The sequence below is a fragment of the Cyanistes caeruleus genome, chromosome 6, assembly GCF_971803275.1.
Source record: "Cyanistes caeruleus chromosome 6, bCyaCae1.hap1.1, whole genome shotgun sequence".
Lineage (NCBI taxonomy): Eukaryota > Metazoa > Chordata > Aves > Passeriformes > Paridae > Cyanistes > Cyanistes caeruleus.
The window spans coordinates 47,014,220-47,032,908 of record NC_141706.1 but is presented as its reverse complement, the minus strand read 5'-3'; the positions used below and the strand labels follow the sequence as shown (position 1 = coordinate 47,032,908).

The following is an 18,689-nucleotide window of genomic DNA, read 5'->3' as shown; positions in this document are numbered from 1 at the left end:
CAACTGCTGTAGGTCAAACATTTATAAGAGATGGCCTAATCAATAGTGTCAATTTAAATTGCAAGGGGGGAGAGAACAAAGAGAGTTGAGATCAGAGAGAAGACAATCAATGACTGCTGGTCTCTCAACCACTTGAGAGACCAGCAGTGCTTCTGAGCATGAAGTCCAAGGGGGGAAACTACAGAGGAGACTCCACAATAAATAAAGCATTCTTTAACAAGCTTTCGCCATGATATTTCAGCAGCTGAAGGATGAGCCAGTCCAGAAGCATAAGGACAACTGGAGGAAGATCCAAGATCATGTGCATCACCCCTAGGTAGGACAGAAGCCAGGTAACTCTGCTCACACAATGCTTGCCTCAATGCCAGGCATATTAGCTAGAGTACCATGTAGAGCTAATGGGGCTGGAGAGATTTTTGCTTGCATCCCACCAGATTGTGGTGCACACACCTCTATAGCTGTGTCTTATGACCAAATTCAGCTTGGGTGTCAAGACTGACGTGGTCTTGAACTCACTTTGGTAGCATGACTTACTGAAGGCAGAGGTTGCTTCTTGGAAGATCAGCCTGCTGGTGTTGGGTTATCGTTGTGCTAGGGGGCCCAAGGTGAATAATATCTGGGGTAAGGTCTGAGCATCTGCAAGTGCCAGACCTGGGTCAACAGCTCCGTGTGATCCCCTTTGACTTTTCTCACCACTTCATGTCTGGTCATCCTAGGACTGTTTTCACCTGCCTGTGAAAATTCCCTAGCTGGCCACAGGATATTCAAGATAAACGTGGGGATGTCTAGCAAATTGAATTCAAAAGGAGATTTAATTTTATTCTACTGTTGAATCTTCCCTCTGCCTATCCCTCTCCCCTTCGTCCAGATCCCCAGCATGGAGGGTGGTAGTGCTGCCCTGCTCTCTCCACAGTCATGGTGACAGCAAGCAAGCTCTGCAGCTCATTTTAATCATTTTATGGACAAGATTATTACCTCCTTCATCACTTTTGATTCCTGTTATGCAACCATATTTCGTGACTTGCCTTGCTACTGAGCTGTGCCGCACCATGGCCTGAGGGAGTAGCTTCAGAAGAATTTTGGAAACATTGTATGATTTCTGCACCCACCTGAGGATGGGATGGGAGGGGATGGGATGGGAGTCTGGGAATAATCTGTCATAATCTGTGATTTTGAGACTGGGGACAAGGGGAAACAGAGGGGATTAGCCAAGCCCAGGAGTCTGTATCCTAAGTGAGCAGGCAGCCTGAAGCAGATAGATCAGAGTGTCATTATTCATGAAGACTCACAGATGCAGAATTGTAAAAGAGCAGGAGTTCAAAGGGAGATAGGGTTTTGTTAGTGCAGCAGCTGGGATGAAAACTGACAGTGCCACAGCAGCATGAGCAAAGCAGTCATCCCTGGGCCAGGCAGATGGGGCCTCCCTGGGCAGGGAGAGTTGTTCTCCAGGTGCTGTGGTCCCTGAGCGCTGGGCTGAGCACTGGCATTTGTGAGCTTACTCCTACTTCTGTCCTACTTCTACTACTGTTTTATGAGATTGGACAATTTTCTTTCCATGTGGGTAAACTAAGGTACTGAACAAGTAAAGCTGACACTTGGCAAGAGAAGTTAAGAGTGTTGGTATTGTAACTTGAAATGGATGTAGATTACAATAATGAAACCCACTGCAAACTAAAAACATTATAAAATTGTTTATTATTAATTTATTGTTTAATTAATTATCTCACAGTACACAAGAGCAGTATCATCCTCTTTGAATGTCAGTCAATTTCTCTGAAAACCTCCCTTCCCTTTCTTCAAGTGGTCTACAGATTATTTTGGAGCAATCTGTGCTGCTGACCTGGTTGTTCTTCACTCCTGAGAGCTCCAGGGACAGTCTTGCAGAAATCCAAGAGCAGCTCAGAAAAGAATTGAACTGCCAGGTTAGGTGTAGGGAGCCAAGGGAGCTGAGCCATCACAGGAAACCCTCAGACCATGGAAACTTTTGCAGTGCTCAATCTCTTGCTGAGATTCTCATGCTTGAAGGCTCACAAAACATTTGGAACAAGAAGACAGGTTTTCTTGTTTGCTTCCTTGTACTTTAAATCCTCTCTGGACTTGACTTGTGCTCTCAGCATCTCAGTGCTGTGACAGCAGGAGGAACTCCGACAACCACATAACTGCAAGGGAGAAGCTGCTTTGCTCAAAGGCAAGAGCAGAGTCTTTCCCAAACCCTCAGTCTTTTAAATCATTGGAATGGTGGTTTCTTATCCCTGAGCTCTCCTTGTCTCCCTTCTCAAGTCCCTCCTTGCAGCTCCTTCTTCCTGTGCTGGAAGACCTATGCTATCAAAGGGGAAAAAATGCTGGGTTTATTAGGAGAGTGGAGAAGTATCAGTGCCAGAAAGCAGCAAAGGGATGGATTCACTGTTCAGACAGTCAGGGAAGATGGGGAAACTGCTCCTGAATGTATTCTGCCCAGAAGGAGCTGTTGCTGGGGGGCAGGGAAGAGTTCTTGGACTCTGCTGTGTGTCATACCCCTGTGGGGTTTGGGTACCAACACGTGGGTGAGGATATGGCCAGACCATTGCCCCTTTCATCAGTGGAGGCACTCTTTCTTTCCATGAAAGGAAGGCATATCAGGCTCAGCACTCTCAGTGCTGCCCTTACATCTGGTCTGTTCTGACACTTGTGCCTTGTCTGTGAGTGTTGAGCTGCTACCTGCTGCACAGAGGGAACGTGGAAGGCTCAAGGGGAACATTTTGGATGAGAGCCACCATTTTCTTTTGCCATCACAGCTTCACTGCTATTTCTGAGACACCCTTTCTATCAGGAACAACAGCTGGGCCTGTACTTTGTTGTTGCCCTGGGATAGGGTAGGTGATATAGTGCCCTACGAGGATGGGAGGAAAGGTGTCCCACATCCAAATAAATCTTCAGAAACTGATCACTCTTAACTACAACTTGCTTTTGTGGAGTTTCTCTTCCTTCACTATCAGGCAGCTCTGAATGTATTCAGAATGTTGTTAGGCAAATAATCAGCCTTGTTTGCTGCTCTGACTGCACATATGTGCTTCAACTCTGCTCCTCAGTATCCTGTGGCCTGGGATGACTCCCCATGCTCCTTTCCAGTACCCTGGCAGCATACCACTGCTGTTCTACCCTTTATTGTTAGCAGGGCCAGGCTGAGCTGTCCAGCCAGGCTCGGTGAAGCTCCACATCAGCGTGGTTGTGACAACTGGCTGAAATGTCAGAGTACCTTGCACTGATGACAAAGGATGACACTTCATGATCGTTACTGGTTCAATCAGCCACCATAGCTAAAGGTGAATATTTGTGTTGGTGCTGCCAGGCTGGTCTTCTCTGCCTTGCTCAGATTAACCCTGGATTTCTCACTGCTCTCCCAGCTGCCCTTTCAGGCTCCTTGCTGCTTCAGCAGTTATCATGGCTGTGACTTATCATCGGCCCTCAGTGTGAATATGCCTTTGGAAACCACACAGTTAAGATGCTGTGTCATCTGACTCCTTAATCCCATCTGGCAGTTCGATTTTATTTATTTTTTTTTTTAGTTCTTTGGACTCTTTCTTCAAGTGCCCAACTTTAGGACAGGGTTCTTCAGCTTCCTTTAATGTATGGGGAGCTTTTCCTATGCAGCATCTTGTCTGGTCTGGTCTGAGAACGGGAGGTCTCAAAATCCTGAGAAAACAGGTAATTTATTATGGCACTTGCAGAGCCAGCTCGGGTGGCTTCCTGCTGTCACTGCAGTCAGTGCTGTCACTCCAGCTCTATAGGAGAGAGGCCCCTGGGAGACAAGCTGGGGCTGAGAACATAACACTGAGCCTTTGAACTTGTCTCCTCCCAGGGAATGATTTCAGTTCTCCCACAAGAGCCTCTTTTCTGCCTGCACTGAGTCAATTGCCCCTGGGATGGGTCGGTGTCTTTTCTCCTGATTACCAGAAATAAGTCTGATGTACAGAAACAGAATTTGTAATACGATCAGCACAATTGTTATTTTGGAGCAGACCGTGATGGTTTCAGTAACAGCTGCACTTTTGTATTGCTCTTGTCCTTCTGAAAACCTTAACTTTCCTGCCTTCCCTTGTACTGCTTGAGACCTCATTTGCCTTTTCTTGCTTTGTTTCCTCTGTGCTGCGTAAATCCTGGGGCCAAATTAAGCAGTGTCAGAACAGCCAAGAGAATCTGTGCATCCTGAACACATTTGACAAAGATGTCACATCTTCTCATCTGTTATTAACAACTTTGCCTGCTTCAGCTGGCATAATTAGCCTTAAATTAGACACGTACCTTGCAGTGTCTAGACTGCATCTGCCTGTGGAGTTAGCAGGTGGCTGCGTGGCATCCAGAGTCTCAGTGGAAGTGGCCAAGAACAAGAGGAGGATGCTGTGGAGCATCGCTGAGGCCCTCCCAAGCAAAGTTACACTCAGAGGGAGCTGTGCTGATGGTGAGGGAAGGTGCCCAAGTCCCGGTGGTCTTTCCTCGCTGGCACGGCTCTGTTCTGCTGCTTCACTTGTAAAATCAGGACGACGGAAAATGTCAACCGTGAACCAGCTGAACTTTCTGCTCTGCCCCGCAGGCGCGGGATAGGGAAGTTTGGGCATTTCGAATTCCTTTTTCCTTCCCTCCATTCCTCCTTCCTTTCTTCCTTCTCCCGAGTGGGAAAGGCTGGCTGGGCCGGGGCAGCGGCGGGTGGAGCAGCGGCTCGGCGGTGCGGGCGGGCGGAGCGGGGGCGGGAGCCCGGGGGGCGCGGGGGCAGCGCCGGAGCTGCCCCGGCCAGCGAGGGGCGGGCGGCCACAGCTCGCCGGCCCCTCCGCCCGCGGAGCCGCGGCACCGGCGCCTCGCCTCGGGCGGCGAGGGGCAGGGCCCCCGGGCCCGCCATGGAGAGCGGGATGCAGCTGTCGGGCGGGCAGCGAGCGCTGATCCGGGAGAGCTGGCAGCGGCTGAGCGGCAGCCCCGTGCAGCACGGCCTCGTCCTCTTCAGCAGGTGAGCGGCGCCATGCGGCCACCGGCAGCCGGCCCGGCCCGCAGCCAGCGCGGGAGGGATGGACGGGCTCCGCTTCTTCGAGAGGAACGCTCGCCCGTGCTTGAGCCCTGTGCCTGAGCCCTGGCCGTGGCTCCTGGCCGGCTCCGCTCCCCTGGCCTCTCTCCCCTCCCGTGGCCGGCGGGGAGCCGGAGCCGCTCCGCCGCCGGGGCCGTGGGGCAGGCGTGGGGCAGGGCTGGGCTCGCTCCCCTGCCCTGCCTTCCCCTTCCTTGGCGAGTGAGAACTTGGCCGCGCGGAGACGGAGAGTGAGAGAGGAGCGGCGGGCAGGTTCTGTGCGTTCCTGCCCGCTGATCCCCTGCCTTGTCCCCTCGGAAGGGCTGTGTGTCCGTCGGGCAGGGCGGGGAAGGAGCCCCCGATCGTTCCCTGGTCGGGGAGCGCTGTGCAGCCCCGGGCACGGACCTGGCCGCCAGCGAGGGATTCAGTCGCAGGGCAGAGGAAATGGTGTGCCGGGTGGATTGGCTGATACCCAGCTTCTTGCCTGTCCTCAGCACATTAATGTATCAATCATGTGAAGGGAAAAAAGGAAAGATCGATGAAAAGTCGTTTAAAATGGCCAGTTGGAGAGTTGATGAGCAGCTTCTGGAACGAGAGGGATCCAAATCTCCCAGAACAGGAGTAGAGCAGTGAGAACGATGTAGGGGAGAGGGGTGCAGTAGTTGATGTGCAGGATGAGGAGAAGAGAGACTATCTTGCCTGAATTACCAGTGGCCTCTTTTATCTACCTGGGTGGCTGCTATTGAGTCCCGTATGTGCCTGACATATACACTGGCAAGGGAGGATGGGGCAGGGGGAGAGGAAATGGCAACTGGTGATGGTGTCAGGGAGTGGGGCATCAGCTGAGTTTGTACATGCTCCCCTTGGTCCACGTGCCTGCTGGAGCTTGGAAGCCTTCCCTGATTTGGGAGCTTTTGGATTCAAGGGGATCAAAAAGTGGGAATGGGAATAGTTGAGACAACAGTTGAGACTTTGAGGAGAAGCGCCAGGCTGGGAGAAACTCCGGAGGGCTGGGACTAGTTCTCGGGTGCCATAAATATGTATCCAAGGGCTAGGGTTATGTGTTAGAGAAACACAAAGGATTCTGTCTACAGGTAATCTGGATTGCCCCAAACTAAAACTTTTCAGAACTTTTGGATCTTTTACAGATGTCGAGAGATCAGTAGGTGGGAAGGGAGGCAGAAATGAGCTGTGGGTGTACTGCTGATGAGGTGGGTGGGACTTTATATAAAGCTGAAGAAGTGAGAAGATGGAGTGTTCTTTCTTGCTGTTGCAGGCTGTTTGACTTGGATCCTGACCTGCTGCCCCTTTTCCAGTACAACTGCAAGCAGTTTGCCAGCCCTCAGGAGTGCCTCTCCGCCCCTGAGTTCCTGGATCACATCAGGAAGGTGAGAGAGGGGCTGTGGCATGGCTGGAGCACAGCCTCCATGGAGGAAGAAACTTAGGCAATGACTTGGGACTGTGGTGTATCTGACCACGGAACGCATGGGAAGTCTTCTCCTGAGATGGTAACTGCAGGTGGTTACTCGTGCAGCAGAAGGCCAGGACAAAGTGTCCTACAACAGTGGGGAGAGGATGAGAAGGCAGGTTATGGTGGCTAAGAGGCACCATGCTGATTTCCATGCCCTCATCGGAGAGTGGATTGCTTCCTGTGAAAGCTGAAAGAATCTTTCTCCTACTGTGGAGGTGCCTCAGGGAGCTCACCTGTGTCCAGATGAGGACTGAAGCTCTCTGCTTGGCCACACACTGACCAGGAGGTGGCACAGAGCTGTGCAGTGGGCCAGGCTACCCTGGACCCACTGGTGTGGAGAGGTTGTTGGTGCAGCTGCAGAGCCAGAAGGCCCACAGCACCTCTCAGAGAGCCTCTGAGGGAGTGCTGCAGAACAGCTCTCCCCCCAAGCAGAGAAAGGAGCAATGCTGAGGAGAGGCTCATGCATGCACATTACACCTGGTGCAGCAGAGACCCTTTGCTGAGCCCTGAAGAGAAGCCACACCGGGACAAAGCACAGCCTTGGCTTGCAGATGCCTTCATAAGCTGCCTGGCTCCATCTTTAAACCAGTTTGGTTCTTTGCTTGCCTGTCTTTATTCCTTGTTAAAAGGCTGTTTCAGGACTGAGCTCCTCTGATAGCTGCAAGCTTTTTGTTATTTTCCAGCCTCTCTTTATTGGCAAAGTTAAGATTATTGCCTTGAGCTGAAATAGTTCTTTGCTCTTGTTGGAGATAAATTGCCTGTTGAAATTACAGAGCACAATTCTATCACCTCTCGGCTTTGCCAAGATAACCATGCCCTGGCTTTAATATCTTCTTCTAATTTGTTGTGTCTGTTCCCTTCATCCTTCATTAAATCTTTTCCGTCCTGTTTCCATTTGACTCTTAATGCTCCTGGGAGGCTATGGTATGTGGTTTACCAGACCAGGTCAAGAGACCTGGCTGTGCTCTCCATCCCATCTCTGCAAAATACCTTGGCTGATCTTAGAATTGGGGTGGCCTTATTCATAATTGCACCATTTTGGCATTGGAAACTCTAGTCCTGGCAACTTGTGTGGCTCCCATGCAGTTGTCCTGGGGTCCTAGGAGTTGTGATGACTGCATCAGCATTAGATCTCAACCTGCAGCTGCTCTGCTGTAGGCTGTGTCCCTCTGAGTGACAGGGTGGTCAGCAGTGCTGCTTGCTGTGCACCTCTGGTAGTGTCCATGGGAGGATGTGGTGTGTGCTGCTGCCAGCCCCACTGATGAGACACATGGATCACAGGACAGCAAAGGAAAGCTCAGAGGGCATCTGGGCTGGGAGGGGGTCAGGCTGACAAGGGTGAGGTAGAGGGTCAGACACTTGGTTTCCTCTGGGAGTGAAGCTGAACCTTTCTGTTAATGTAATTCTGCCTTTCTGCTCCTGCCCTAGGTGATGCTGGTGATTGATGCTGCTGTGAGCCACCTGGAGAACTTGTCCTGCCTGGAAGAGTACCTCTGCAACCTTGGCAAGAAGCACCAGGCAGTTGGTGTGAAGGTTGAGTCTTTCTCGGTGAGGTGTTCTCTCTCGTCTCGCTGTGGCTGTGTTTGCTCACCCCTGCCTGCAACCCTCACTGTCCTCATCCTTTCTCTGGGTTCAGCTGTCTGGAGAGAAAGCTGATGGCTCAGGGCAGCCTGTCCAAGGTGCTGATACCAGTGTAGTGACACTGCCTCAGTGAGGGAAACCCTTGAGCTCCCCTTGTTTTCTGACCTTGCCCAGTAAGCCCATGCAGAAAGGATAGATGGGAGCCAAGCATTTGCACTGTTTGAAGGAGTCTGTGGCTTAGGACACTAAAGCAGTCTCTCCTGTGCCACGGGGCTACAGGCTCAGCCTTAGCCCTGGGTCCTTTGCATCTGATGCTCTGGGCAAACCTCACCATGCCTGGAGAAGGGAGCATCCAGCTCTCTGTGTCTGCACTGGGATGGAGTTGCTGAACCTCAGCCCCTGCTTTCTCCATGCCAATAACACCCAAGCATCTTCCATATTAAACCCTTGATCACTCTCCTGCTATCAGTCATGAACAGAAATGCGGTGGGGAAGGGTGTGTTGAAGAAAAGCTTCCTAACCCACACATGGCTCATTCCTGATATTGTTAGCTTTTGTCCTCTTCAGAGGGAGCAGGGTCCCTTCTGTTTGTGGGGGTGGTCCCCACCAGCCCTGCACTCAGTGTGGGAGTGCTCCTGCCTGGGGCTGCTCACAGCTCTGTGAGGAGCAGTGCCTTCTGGAGAAGCCTGAGAGGCACTGAGACATGCCCTAAGCATCCAGCGTGGAGTCTGATCCACTCTCCTGACATCAGAGCATTGCTCAGCTCTGCTGCTCCACTGCTATGCCAAGGGATAGGGCCAGCTGCCTGCACCTGGGAGCCACAGAAATTGGATGTGTACATCTCCCCTGCTGTGCAGTGTCAGCACATCTTCCCTGAATTCCACTCTGCACTCATCCATGGTGAGGGCCAGCATAGGGCAGGGGAAGAGGATGACATGGGCTGGTTCTGAGCCCCCTTTGATAAGCCAGGGACTGGAGGGGCCTGGTACTCTGTTGGTGGAAGAGGAGCAGATGCCCTGCACTTGGAGAAGTCAAAAAAGGTGGTGAAGTAAGAAAAGAGACTGAATGTCATCCTCTGGTGCTGAGCTTGACACCTCCTTGTTTGGTTTGCAGACTGTTGGCGAGTCCTTGCTGTACATGCTGGAGAAATGCCTTGGTGCTGCCTTCAGCCCAGAGGTGCAGGAAGCTTGGAGCAAACTCTACAATGCTGTGGTGAAAGCCATGCAACGTGGCTGGGAGACCCTCCCAGAAGGGGACTAGATCCTGCCAGCCATCCCTATCCCTGACCACGCGGCTGTCCTGGGCACGGGGAGTCTCACACCACACTCGCTGCCTCTCCCCACCTCTGTCTTTCTGTGTGCACCAGCCCGTGGCTGCCTCTGCCACTCGCACGTGCTGCGGGGCTCTCACGTGGTTCCACCCTGCTCCAACACGAGTGTGTCTCTGCCTTTGCTGAGGGCTGGCAGGGCATGTCCCTGCAGCAGAGCCTGGCAGTGCCACAGCACAGGTGTGCCACCCTGCCCCAGGTTCCTTCAGGAATACCAACACCCATGTACCTACTCTGGGTTTTAGTCTGGGTTTAGCTTGCTCATCTGCCCTCCTCTTGCTACCCACCCTGTAGGTGACAGCTGGCACAGGCCTCTTGGGCTTATTTGCCCGAAATCCTATTTGCTTTGCTTTACCTGCTGTGTCTGACACTGCTTGGTCCTCCTGTGCTGCTGTACCTGGTTCTGTGTGACAGATTTGGCTCCATGCAAGTCAAAAGGCAGCAAGAGAGCAAAGCTGGTCACATCATGTGGCTGTTCTCAAACCTTGCAGAGAGTTTTCCCCCCTCTCCCTTCGTCAATATATCACTACCAGATAGTTAACCCTGGTGCTTTCTTCTGCCTTGCCTCTGACCAAGATGGAAACCCTGGCTTTCCCCTGTGTCAGCTTGGCCACAGCCCAGTAGGCTTCCTATGGATGCTTCAGGCAGTGGTGTCACATTCATCCCAAGGTGAGACTACTTTTGGCAGGGTTGGGCTGCCAGCTGAAAGGCTTTGTGTTGATTTGGCCTTAGAGCCATCTGAAATGCAGCAGTAACAACAGCAGCAGTAGCAATGTCTGTTTACTGCTTTGTGTTAAGGAAAATAAAGCAAATCCAAGGAAAAGATGTCTTAAAATAAAAATGAAGGTTGCAATTGTGTCATAGCAACAGCTTCCAGAAATTCTGGCTCTTGGCCAGAGGATGCATAGCTGGAATCTTTCTGCTGCTGTCAGAATCTGGAGCACTTCCCAGCTGCTCGCGGTGCCCATCTGCAGAGTTCCTCACCCTCACAGGAATGAGGAGATAGCATCTGCTAGGAGAAATCCCAGAAAACTGCTGAGAGGCAGCACCTGAGGGCTCTGTGAAGGGGCTGAACTTGAGCATTTTGAGGAGACTTCATCTTCATGGGGAAGTCACTGTGGAACAAACAGAACCATGTTTCTAGCCACCACTAGCACCAGAGCAAGGACATGGAGAAATTATTCAGTTACAGGCAGCACCGTTTTTTTTGCATCTTCAGGACAGGAGGAGCCTAGTGTTGAGGTCTGAGATGGTCCTGTTCTGAAGACACATTCCTCCTCTTCTGAGATGCCCTCCACTCTGGGGCAGGAGAAGGCTGAGGTCTCCTAGGCCCATGCCATGGAAGGGATGATGGGGTGCCCTGTGAGATGCGTCTCTAGTGCCCTGCCACCAGGCCTGATGGGAGCCATGAGCTTCCAGCAAGCAAAAAGCCCTCCAGTTGTGTTTGGGAGGCAAGCTAATAGGTGTTGTCAAACAGGCTGTGAACATCCCCACGTTCCTTGTCCTCGCCATGGGACCATGTTGTGCCTCTGCAGTGTGGTGGTGTGTCCTGGCTCTCTCCATCAGCTGGGTCAGGTGAAGTCTCCCCATTCTTGTACCCAGCAGTGAGGAATGGAGCAGCTGGGGCTGGCATGAGTCACTAGCTTTGATGGCACTGTATGGGGCGGGAGGGTTCAGGAATAGGGATGTCCTCTTTGCAACCCTGTTATGGGGCATCATGCCTTCAGCATCGTGGGAGTGGGACACCTTCTGGCTCCATGTGACAAGCAGGCAGCTGTGTGATGGGTGGGGTGTGGGTGTTACTGCCCAAACAATCCCTGCTCCCTCTAGCTTTCCCAGCTCCTTGACTTCTGCTCTTCTGTGCCACATTTTGTGTAACTCCCAAGAGAACTGAACTAGTCTGTGTGCCTCTTATACCCAGCTGTACTGTTTATTAAAAAACAACAGTGAGTCTTAGACATTTTTGATGCCCTGTGTTTATTTTAATGAAAAAGGCCCAAGGAGACCAGAAAAAAAGGATGACAGAGAGGGGTTTACTGGTTTCTTTTTGATTCTAACTTGAAGATATTGGTCACTTGGAGCACTTGTGTAGTGCAGCTTGACTGATACGAGAGGGCATCCACCAGCAAAATGTGTTGGGAGCTTTTGTGCCTGGTCATTGAACGGGTGAGCAGTGGAGGGGCTAACAGAGACACCCAGCTATTGATTGCTCAGACCCTTCAAGTATAGTAATCTCTAATGGAATCAGAATTTTGAGCAATCAGCCTAAAAATCCTTTTTCTGTTCTTCAGCTGCTGCTTTTGTTTTTTGAGACAGCATTGGCTCACCTGGTCACCTGCTGCTGGTCATCTGCAGCAGCAGAGCATGGCCTCATAATGAAGTCTTGTCTGGCTCCACGGTGCATCATCCACCCTGCCAGCTGGATTATGGAGCCATTCCAGCAGCCCTGCCCAGGGAGCAGCTGGTGAGGATGCAGGAAGTTCTGTCTTCTAGCGTGTTCTAGCTTTGATATGATGGGTTCCAGCCCTGTGAGAGTTGGGCACTTGATGCTGAAGAATGGTGCCTGGAGTGGGGAAGCCAGCTAAAGGTTTGTAATAGCATCTCCCAAAGGCTGGAAATCCCAGCCACATAACAGGTGAGAAGGGAAAACATCCTGGGAGAGTCATGTTGCTGGTTTAGGATGGGTTTGTTCCATAAGGCAATGTATGGTGGGCTGTGAAGGGCAAGGAGAGCAACAGAGATCTGGATGCAAAGAAATACTCCCTTTGGGTAATTGATAAAATAAGTTTTCCAGCTCGTCCTGACCTCAGGACTGGTGGTGGGAGCCCAAACCTGGCACAGCAGGGAAGGGCCAGCATGGCAGCCTCCAGCGGCACTCCCATCTTTGACTGCCTGTGCCAGCAGGAAGGTTTGCCACAGCTCCCACACACTATCCCTTTGCTGTGGCTGCTGCCCAGAGGGGACGCTCCTGTCACTGCCTGCCACCAGCTGGCACAATGGGAGACTCCATGGGATTGCTGGGCCCTGGCTGTGAGGGATGCTGCCTGTGCAGGCTGCAACCAGGGAGCAAGCTCCTGAGCGGCTTTCCAGGCAGAGGTGCAGTGGGATGGGGCTGACACCCCCTCACCAGGCCATGATGAGCTGCCCACTGTGAGGGCTAGGAAAGCTGCCACCGGGGGCAATTCCAACCCTTGCTCGCAGCCAGAGCTCCTGCCCATCTCCCTGGCACAGCAATGCCCTGTGTTAACTCTCTTTACCACTCATTACAAACTACGGGGGGGCCTCTGTAGGAGCATAGTGCTGGGTTTTAAATTTTCCAGATTTCCATCCAAAGGGAAGCCCTCCCCATGCCTTTTGCCCTGTGCCATAAACCAGAGTGGCAGGGCTCACCCCTGGGAAGCTGTGGAGGAGCCAGCAGGAGGAACCTGCTGAAACCAGAGGCAAATCGTTCAAGTAGGAATTCAGGTAAAAATAGTGTGTATTTTGGGAGGGCGGAGGCCAGAAATGAGCACTGTTCTCTCAAAATCTAGGACTTCCAAAGTGGTGTTCACCCCCTTCCCTGGGACTTGCTGGTGAGTAGTTCAGCTTTGGAAACATCTGCTCCATCTTCAGATGGGATGGGTTCCTCCTGCCCCAACCCTTGCTGTGGTCCCAGAGCTCCAGGCTACCATCCTGCTACCTTCAAGCAACATCTGCACATTTGGTGGTGCTCTGAGCCAGCTCTCTGGCAGCTGACTGCTGACAGAAGGTGGGCAAAAAAGGTGCACAACTGTCCCAGGACTGCAACTCATCCCCAATGGAAGGATGGTGCCAAGGGCTGTGCCTGAGACACAGTGAGGTGCTCTTCCACTCCTGAAACTTTGCTGCTTCTGCCCATTTGTTGGGGTTTGTTTTTATGGGGATCATAGTGGGCAGTCTAGAGGTGGGGGTATGTCCAAGCAGTCTCCTTACCACTGAAGCTTCTGCAGGACATACCCAGACAGGGTCAAAAGCAGCCCACAGGTGGGAAACTGCTCCAGTGGCAAGGGTTGCCCCTAAAGCGGTGCCACGTAAGACGCATGGGTGTGATGACGCCAGGCAGCAGCTGGGTGAAGTCATTTTATTCAAGGCACGGTCATAGCAATAAATCACAAGAAGGTACAGACCTCTGGCACATTCCTACAGTGGGGCAGCCAAGGGCAATCAGACCAGCAGCCCGAGCTCCTGAGGACACAGTGCCACTAGCAGGCACTTGCTTCTACCCTCAGAGAGGCCACCAGCATCCCCGTGCCCTGCCTGGGGCTGCCTCTGGAGCAGGCAGTGAGGGGAGCAGCTGAGCTGTGGGCAGCCATGGGGGTACCTGGGTAGGAGGCCACAAACCCCCCAGGGAACTTCTTGGGATTGGAAGGGTGCATCTGAGCTCAAGGCTCCCCCGAGGCAACCACTTTGTGACTAGTGTGCTGCAGCCACCGCCCCAGCATGCAGGAGCGTGGGTGGGATGGGGGCCATGGGACTGCCAGCCGGCTGAGCTGAGACCCACTAGCCCCACAGGAATGTCCTAAGGGCCCCCTTGATGCTCTCACTGCTGGGCTGCCTTTTAACCTCCCGTCCAGCCCAGAACTGGCACACTGTCCCCCCTCCAGTGGCACTTCTAATGCTAACCAGTGCCATGGCTGAGCACCTGCCTTTACACAACAGCACTTCCCATGCCAGCAGCCCTGGTGCTGGCAGAGCTTCACGTTCCTCCCTTCCCTCCCTGCACTGCCCTGGGACGGTGCAACTCTAGTTGCTCTGAAGCTAGCAGGAGAATCAGGGACAGGAAAATCAGCCCTGAGGCCAAAGCAGGGCTGAGTGAGGAGCCAGCATGGCCAGGTGGGCTATGGTGGGAGAGGAGCTGAGCAGGATGAGGATAAACCCTCATCCCCAGGGGCCACCACAGCTGCTCTGGATGAGCTGGAAAACTCTAGAGATGCTGTCTGGGCAGGTAATGGTGCATTAACACTAATCACAGCAGGACTCACACTTGAGAGGCAGTGTGGCTACTGGGGGAGCATCCCACAGCTACAGCTTGTGGACAAGAGCAGACAGGATGTGGTGGACCAGGAGGACCTGGAAGTCCAGGTCCTGCCAGCCTACACCTGCCCCCCCTGTTCCATTGCATTAGGACAGAGCTATTCTGGGTCCCATGGGCAGATAATCACCCCAGTGAGAGCATGAGAATGATGGGGTGCTGCCAGGGAAGAGGAGTGACAAGGAGCTGTCCTCAAAGCCATTAAACACACTTGTCTCTTGCCCTCCTGCTTCTCTCCAAGAGCCCAAGGGCACAGGCATTGTGCAGCAAGATGGGGGGATAGGGTTGAGGAAGAGTTGAGCTTGCACTTGATGCCTGCCTTGGTGCAGGGCTGTAGGGGCTCTGCTGGGAGATGTAGGGACACTCACCTTTTCCACCAAAACACACACATGTCAGCAGTCCCTGCTAAAATGGGCAAAGCAGGGGCAGCAGGCCTGCAGCAGGGGAGCCAGCAGGACAGCTGCCTGAGCAGTGGCTGGATGGGGTGAGATGCAAGGGTTAGGGGTGGCCATCCCCTGCCACTGAGGACCCAGAGGACAGCGTGGTGGCAGGCACACTCATCTAGGCTGTCTGGGCTGCTCCCTCTTCTCAGAGGGGTCAGGGCCTCCTTCCTGCCCCCAAAAGCATGGCCTCTCAGAGAGACCCTCCCCCCACACTGCTGCACCCCCTCTTCCCCACTGTGTGCTGGATGAGGCAGACGGGGACAGGGGCACATTAGGGGGCTCAGCCAGTGCAGGCAGCGGGAGGGACCATCCGAGCCTCCTGCCACTGCCCATGCAATGGGGTCTCCCTCACGTCAGTCCTGTCATCCCCTGCCCCATTGGCAAGGTAGCCCCCAGCAGTGCAGGGAAGGCTCCTTCCTGCCCCATGGCACGCTCTCCGCTCTCAGCACAGTTTGTTCTCAGCCTGTGGCGGGGATGTTCACTGGTAGCGAGCCTGGCTCTCTATCACAGGGCCGCTCCTGTACTCGCCCTCCACTGTCTCCAGCTCTGTCTCGAAGCTCTGCAGCCCCCCATCCTCCCCATCCTCCGCTGGCTCCAGGTGGTTGCCCATGGTGCCATAGGACTGGTGTGCCGGAGAGGCTGCCGGCGTCAGACTCAGCTCAGGCTCCTGCAGGACAGTGGCCACAAAGAGCTGCCCCGGGGGGCAGTGGGCCATCAGGACCCAGCAGAGCAGGAGGCCACAGCAGGGCTGCAGAGGGGTACTCACATTGGAGTTTGGGGTGGAGGAAACGCTGCTCCGCTCCACGTCATTGAATGCGCCCTCTGACTGGTCAGACATCTAAGGAGAAGTAAGACATGAGGAAATCACGGTTTGGGGTACCAGCTTTGGCTAGGGACAGCCAGGTGCCATCTCAGACTCCCCATGGAAAGCAAGGAGGGGATGCACTGGGATGAAGGAACAGGAGGTGTCTGTCTGCACCCACCTGGTAGCTAGACGGTTTCCGTGGCTGCAGCTTCTTCAGGCAGAGGCCAAAGAAGGAGAAGATAATGCAGGAAAGGAGGACCACAAAGGTGAAGAGAGTGACAGGCCGAGTGGGACCTAGAGCACAGAGACACTGGGGCAGCACATAAGCCTCCAAGAACCTGCTACATATCCAGCTGAGCCCCAGGCTGGTGCCTACTTTGGGTTTTAGAAATTCTCAACCCTCTTCCCAAAACACAAGCTGACAACTCCTTCATCTGCCAGGTTTTCACAACACCTTGCCCCTTACCACCCTCCACTCCATGCCTAATTCAAGGGTGACACCAGTGGCTCATCACCCCCAAACATCAGACAGGACCCCTTGGCAGTGGCAGAGCATAGCCCCAAGCTCTCCCTACCGAGGCGCAGGACGGAGAAGAAGAGCAGCCAGAACATGCAGAGGATGGGGGCCACCACGACCTGGCTGATGGCGGCGACGTGGAGGCGCTGGTTCAGTTTGGTGGGGATGTACACGTAGTAAATGTTGTACCGGTCAACCATGTGCTTGAGCAGCATGTACAGCAATCCTGATGGGACAAGAGAAGCCATTTGGGTGGAGGGCAATGGGGACAGCCAGGACATAGGGACAGCAGGGCAGGCCCTGAGGACGATGTCCAAGGTGCCCTCCTATGCCATGCAGGAAGCCTGCACTCCCATGCTGCTGCTGGTGGCTGGGACAGCCTTGTTCTTGGCATGGCTGGGACCATGGGCATGGGATCATACTCACCAAAGGGGACGATGATGGGGCAGGTGATGCTGTAGGTCATGACAACAGAGAAGATACAGCAGGTCCAGGCGTACTCTAGTCCAAACTGGAACTGGTATGCTTGGCTCTGGGGCACAACCAACAGTGTCATTGCTGCCTCTGTCACTTTAAAGCCTGCACTTGCTTTTGCACTTGCCTTTGCACCCACAGGACTGCCTCACCCCCACTAGCCCCCACGAGGCCTAAAGAAGTCCCCCCAAGCATCCCCACAGAACCACATCAGCCTGAGTTTCCATGAGTGCACCTCTGCTGTGCTAGGGGTCACAAAGGCTCACGGATGGCCAGAGCCACGTACCCGCTTGACATGGAGCCGCTCAGGTTCAGACTTGGCAAAGCAGAGGCGAGCAGTATAGACCAGGAGGCCTGGGATGCGCAGCAGCTCCATGGCCGTCCCAATCAGGCTGGAGGTGACCACATAGTTGACAAAGAAGGCGCCATTGTCTGGGAGGAAAACACACCTGCCCCAGGGACAGAGAGGTGAGACAGTGAGAGTGAGAGGATGCTCAGGCAGGAGCTGCAAGAGCTGCTGGCTGTGGACAACAGGTGCTCCCGCTTGCCTGGGAAGTTTGGGAGCTTCCTGCTACTCACTGGAACTTGATTTCAGCCTCATCCAGGAAGTGGGTGTCAAAGAGCCAGCGGAAAAACAGGTCCAGGCTGGAGGGAACAGAAGAGGAGCAGTTCAGACAGAGGGGGAGCTACAGAGTGATGTGAGACACCCAGCAGGCATGTGCTTTTCCCTGTCCTGTGTGTGGCAAGACCTTCTGCACTCTACACTGCCAGAACAGTTCCTACAGCCACACAAGACCACTGTGGAGTGTGTGCTTGCCTCCTGGATGGCCAGGATTGCTGAAGCTGGAGCTATGAAGATACCTGACCAGGTCGTTTCGGGGTATGCTGAAATCAAGCAGCAGCTGATCACTGCCACCAGCCCCCTTGGGTCAGCTGTGGCAGCCTGGTAAACTGCTCTGCTCCACTCCTCTGCAGGGAAGGTTTCTATCTGTGACCATGTGTGAGTGGCTCAGCACTGCTAAAGAATGTTTTCCTCCCCAAAGATTGCTGTGTTTCAGAGGCAATGGGATCTTAGCCCTATGGGGCTAGATTGCCAGGGTGAGAGACCTGGGTGTGATCCTGCCAGCTCGTGAGCAGGGACAGCAGCATGGCAGGGTGGTCCATACCTGCTCAGACCCAGAGAGGGCAGGATGATAACCATGAACACCAGGAAGAAGAAACACTTGTGCATGGTGATCTGATTTTCACTTGACCTGCAGAGAGGGAAGACAAGAAAAGAACATTGCACTTTTTTGGGAAAGAGCAGCAGGTGGGGTGAAGGGCTGGGCTTGGTCTCGCTCTTCACCAAGGAGTTACTCCATGCCCCACAAAACTGTGTGCATTTGATCTGTGCATCCACTGGAGCCTTGCAAAGCCTCTTCAAGGCTAAGGTGGAATTCCATGAGGAATCTGCTGTAGTGAAAGCTCTCACCTCCTTCATCTTTGCCCTCTCCTACCATCCCTTTTGGTATAGACACCCAACAAGAGGCAGATGGGTGTCTAGTATGAGTCCATGACCTCCAGTTTCCCCCAGAAAAAGGAAGGGAGGTGGTGACAAAGCTCCTGTAAAGATTTATCAGACCAGGCACAGAGCTTGGGGCTGATGGAAGGTCAAGACAGAGAGCATATCGTAGGAGCTGGGCAGTTTCCTCTACTTTAAGCATCCTGAACCCATACCTCTGCCTTGGAGGATTGGAAGCATGCCTGGTATGCCCCTGCTGCTTCCAGTCCACCATCACGCCATCCCTCTTACAAACTTCTTCAGATCCATCTTAAAACCACCTGACTTTGTCAGTAGCCTGGAAGTGTTCAGGACTATGGGAAGCAAATGGCTGCTTTGAGCATGGCCTTGGGGCTCTTTCTATGGAGAAAAACACCCAAGGGGCTCTGCTCTAATGTGGGGATCTACTGCTCACTGCCTGCCTCCCTGCAGGGTGGGTTCCCCTTCCACTG

At 53.5% G+C, this 18,689-nt stretch overlaps 3 protein-coding genes across 11 annotated transcripts in view; 2 read left to right on the top strand and 1 right to left on the bottom strand.

Annotated features, from left to right (window-relative positions):
- POMT2 (protein O-mannosyltransferase 2) overlaps positions 1–6,323 on the top strand; it is a 38,398-nt gene extending 32,075 nt beyond the window's left edge. For 2 of the 3 annotated variants that reach the window (XR_015288151.1, XM_086893469.1), the window contains one exon: positions 242–316. Coding sequence is in view for 1 of the 3 variants with exons in the window: in XM_086893469.1 (XP_086749595.1) it covers positions 242–248 (7 nt within the window). In the remaining 2 variants the exon portion in view is untranslated. Of the gene's footprint in view, positions 1–241; positions 317–6,305 lie in introns of those variants that run through there. The other variant, XR_015288152.1, reaches the window with a different exon arrangement.
- Positions 4,775–11,366, top strand: NGB (neuroglobin). Its single transcript, XM_086893496.1, has 4 exons — positions 4,775–4,978; positions 6,306–6,417; positions 7,929–8,048; positions 9,195–11,366. Exons 1-4 carry the CDS (start codon positions 4,872–4,874, stop codon positions 9,339–9,341), a joined length of 486 nt encoding a protein of 161 aa, XP_086749622.1. The 5' UTR covers positions 4,775–4,871; the 3' UTR covers positions 9,342–11,366.
- A 2,127-nt stretch (positions 11,367–13,493) lies between these two features.
- TMEM63C (transmembrane protein 63C) overlaps positions 13,494–18,689 on the bottom strand; it is a 32,695-nt gene continuing 27,499 nt past the window's right edge. For all 7 annotated transcript variants that reach the window (XM_086893460.1, XM_086893461.1, XM_086893463.1 and 4 more), the window contains 8 exons: positions 17,864–17,950; positions 17,277–17,342; positions 16,984–17,146; positions 16,650–16,755; positions 16,282–16,449; positions 15,885–16,000; positions 15,668–15,739; positions 13,494–15,592 (listed from right to left, as the gene is read on the bottom strand). In XM_086893460.1, coding sequence (XP_086749586.1) covers positions 15,380–15,592; positions 15,668–15,739; positions 15,885–16,000; positions 16,282–16,449; positions 16,650–16,755; positions 16,984–17,146; positions 17,277–17,342; positions 17,864–17,950 — 991 coding nt within the window. In that variant the 3' untranslated portion in view covers positions 13,494–15,379. The remainder of the gene's footprint in view (positions 15,593–15,667; positions 15,740–15,884; positions 16,001–16,281; positions 16,450–16,649; positions 16,756–16,983; positions 17,147–17,276; positions 17,343–17,863; positions 17,951–18,689) is intronic.